The sequence below is a fragment of the Sinocyclocheilus rhinocerous genome, unplaced genomic scaffold (assembly GCF_001515625.1).
Source record: "Sinocyclocheilus rhinocerous isolate Xijiao unplaced genomic scaffold, SAMN03320098_v1.1 scaffold5941, whole genome shotgun sequence".
Lineage (NCBI taxonomy): Eukaryota > Metazoa > Chordata > Actinopteri > Cypriniformes > Cyprinidae > Sinocyclocheilus > Sinocyclocheilus rhinocerous.
Window position 1 is genome coordinate 331,283 of NW_015627187.1, and position 3,861 is coordinate 335,143.

The following is a 3,861-nucleotide window of genomic DNA, read 5'->3' on the forward strand; positions in this document are numbered from 1 at the left end:
CTATTCACGAACAGCTTGTAACACTCCAAAGAGAAAGGAAAACTTGAAATCGCATCATATGACCCCTTTAATCGTGCAGCCCTACAAACACCACTCAGATTTTCTGCAGAATGCACAAATGCTGTTCTTTCCCTCTTTTGGCATCTAAAGTCAAACTCAGGCGTCGAGTCTCTCGTGTGTGTGTTTGTTTCCTCTCAGGAACATCGCGCGTGTGGTCAGTCAGATCCACGCGTTTCAGGAGCATCTCTATTCCTACCCTCCCGACCTTGAGCTGCAGGCGTACCTGCGTGAGCGACTCGCACGCTTCGGCAGATGTGACATCCCACTCCTCGCCTCCGACAACAACACCAACTTCATCCAGACGCCCGCCGCTCGCCGGATCCACGACACACTGCGCCGCGTCAAAGCGTCTTTCCAGTGACCGGCACAGATGAGGAACGCCGCTGGAAGTCACATCTGGAGACTCCAGACTTCTCCGTTTGAGCGCTGAGGAGAAATGAAGATGCTCACAGTCGCTCTCTGTACGGAGGCTGAGGAGGAATTAGGAGTAAAACGTGATCATTTTCCTGTAAATACTGTGAAAGCACAAGACATGGGAGTTTTAGTTGCTGGATTCCCTCATTTTAGGATGTGGAGGTGTTTTCTCATCTTTAACTTCAGCCTTAGCCCGTTTTGGTTTGATGGATGGTTTTCTTCAAAGAACAAAGACTTTTAGTTTTGTGTTTAAGATTTTGGACGGCTACACAACCAAATGTGACCCTGGACCACAAAACCAGTCATAAGGGTCAAATTTTCCAAAATTGAGATTTATACATCAACCAACAGTTGGCATAAAAGAAAAATCAATCATTTTGACCCATACAATGTATTTTTGGCTAATGCTACAAATATACCCCAGTGACTTAAGACTGCTTTTGTGCTCCAGGGTCACAAATATTATAGTCTGGATATTTATAGATTTATTGAGAATTATTGAGAAATGATTAATTATATTAATGCATTGTAGATAAGATTCAACCGTTTGTGATTGAGAAGCTTGAAATAATGCATTATAAACTCCTCTAGAAAAATATTATGCTTTTAAAAATAGAGTAAACGCAATATATTTCTATACAAATCTTAGGAAATTGTGACATAATTTTGCATAAATTTCAACATAATTGAACTCATTGCATTTGCATTTCTCCATTTTGTAGTGCACTTTACATTGGGACACATTTATTTCACTGCATGTTTTAAAGTTCAAGAACGCGTCTTTTGCATTAAAATTTTAATAAACTCACTGGTCACACACTGTAGAATGTGAGAATGATTTCTAATCTGTTCCCAGTTGCATTATCAATAAGATTTTTTCTTAACTTAAAGGGGTAGTTCACCCAAAAACAGGTTGTTCCAAACCTGTATGAGTTTCTTTCTTGTGTTGAACACAAAAGAAGATATTTTGAAGAATGTTGGGAACCAAACAGTTTTTGGTTCCCATTGACTTCCATAGTATGGGAGAGAAAAAAAAGTTTGGTTACCAACGTTCTTCAAAATATCTTCTTTGGTCTTTTCAGGTTTCTAAATAATACTTTAGATTTGAAGAAAACCAGTTAATTTGCATGTTTTACATCTGCAGGATTACAAACTTACTAAATTATATAGGTGTGAATAGCCCATTAATCAGGTTTAGACCTAATAAATTGCATCGTATTGAATGAAAGCTTCTCGTTTTGATGCAGTGTGTGCAGAATACAGTTCTAGACATTCTCCATCTTCACCTTTGACGTGTGACATGCTAACAACCATCATTTTATTTTATGAGATTTTTTTTTTCAGCCTTTGAATCTGATGGCTCCTCAGCTCATGGGATAAAGTGACCATCAGATGCACAAGTCAACATCTCAGAGGAAGCAGTAGGTCATCTGGGTATTGTTCAGGTACTCCACACGGTTAAAAGTTTGGAATAATTGATTTTTTTTTTATGTTTTGGAGTCTCTTCTGCTCACCAAGGCTGCATTTACTTGATCAAAAATACAGTAAAAATTGTGAATATTATTAGAATCTAAAACAGCTGTTTTCTATGTGAATATCTGTTAAAATGTAATTTATTTCTGTGATGCGCAGCTGTATTTTCAGCATCATTACTCCAGTCTTCAGTGTCACATGATCTTCAGAAATCATTCTAATATGCTGATTTGCTGCTCAAGAAACATTTCTGATTATTATCACACTTGTGCTGCCCAATGTTTTTGTGGAAATGGTCACACACTATGCTTTTATTCGGCAAAGATACATTCAATTGATCAAAAGTGACAGTAAGGACATTTATAATGTTACAAAATATTTATATTTCAAATAAATGCTGATCTATTTAACTTTCTATTCATCTGTGAATCCTGAAAAATAAAATGCATCACGGTTTCCACAAAAATATTGTGCAGCACAACTGTTTTCAACATTGATAATAATCAGAAATGTTTGTTGAGCAGCAAATCAGCATATTAGAATGATTTCTGAAGATCATGTGACACTGAAGACTGCAGTAATGATGCTGAAAATTCAAATAAATGCTGTTCTTTTGAACTTTCTGTTCATCTGTGAATCCTGAAAAATAAAATGCATCACGGTTTCCACAAAAATATTGTGCAGCACAACTGTTTTCAACATTGATAATAATCAGAAATGTTTGTTGAGCAGCAAATCAGCATATTAGAATGATTTCTGAAGATCATGTGACACTGAAGACTGGAGTAATGATGCTGAAAATACAGCTTTGATCACAGAAATAAATTATATTTTACGATATATTCACATAGAAAACAGCTATTTTACATTGGAATAATATTTCACAATTTTTACTGTGCTTTTTATCAAATAAATACAGTATCTGTGAGCAGAAGAGACTTTTTCAAAAACATTACAAATATATATTATTCCAAACTTTTGTCCTGTATAGTGTACTGGACGTTCACGGAATTATGAAAAAAAAATGCATGCATCATTAAACAGTAAACAAAATATCTGTGTTTCTAACATGTCAGTAGCTGGATATGAAAATTTTTATACAACAAAAAGCAGTATCGCACTCATCGTTCATATTTTATTCTGTAACCGCAGCACGCTTTTTCAGGTGATCTTTGCAGAAAAAGTTTTCTTTAAGATCCACACAGAACTGCTCGCTGTTCTTGGATGTCATCATATATCATATCATATATGCAAATGAAATAATGCGCGTTTGAGCTCCGCGTTGTTTCGGAGTCTCACGCGGAGGAGAGGAAGCGCAGCGGATCCTTCTCATTGTTCCGCGGCGGATCAAAGCGCTTCGGATAAAGGCTTTAATTGCGACTCAAAGAGCTCGAGCTCCTGCACTATATAGATCACTGATAAAGGAAACAGTCAACATGCCGTTATCATCATTGTCCAGCTAAACGATCCTTTCAAAGGCTCTGTCTCTCATCCACAGACATTCAAATACAGTCTGATAACACCAAATCCCTGATTAACTGCAGACCTCTGTGCCATGCCATCATTTCTGATTTATCACCAATATTATTGAATCACAGACAGTGCGATTTTGTTTCATCATGAAACCTCAAATAAGCATACAATTGCATGAATACTTTTGAACTGATTTGTTATATTTCCCTCCAAAACGACCTTTTGGCATTTAATAATTTTTATTTTGTTTATTTAAAAATTGCCAAAGCATCATATGCACTTAAAAAAAAAAGTAAAGTAAAAAGTAAAAGTAAAGACTATTTAAACTTACTGATTTACAGATTCAGCTTTATTGGTCTGTTAAAAATAAGATTTACAAGTTATAGCATGAGTGACATTAAGCATGCATAAGCCTACGTGCACATTTGTGCATATGCATGA

The 3,861-nt window shown here is 36.2% G+C and overlaps 1 protein-coding gene across 1 annotated transcript in view; it reads left to right on the forward strand.

Annotated features, from left to right (window-relative positions):
- LOC107720849 (protein very KIND-like) overlaps window positions 1-770 on the forward strand; it is a 66,491-nt gene extending 65,721 nt beyond the window's left edge. Inside the window, exon 30 of the mRNA XM_016528683.1 lies at window positions 199-770. Within this exon, the coding sequence (XP_016384169.1) occupies window positions 199-421 (223 nt within the window). The 3' untranslated portion in view covers window positions 422-770. The remainder of the gene's footprint in view (window positions 1-198) is intronic.
- Window positions 771-3,861: the final 3,091 nt, after the last annotated feature.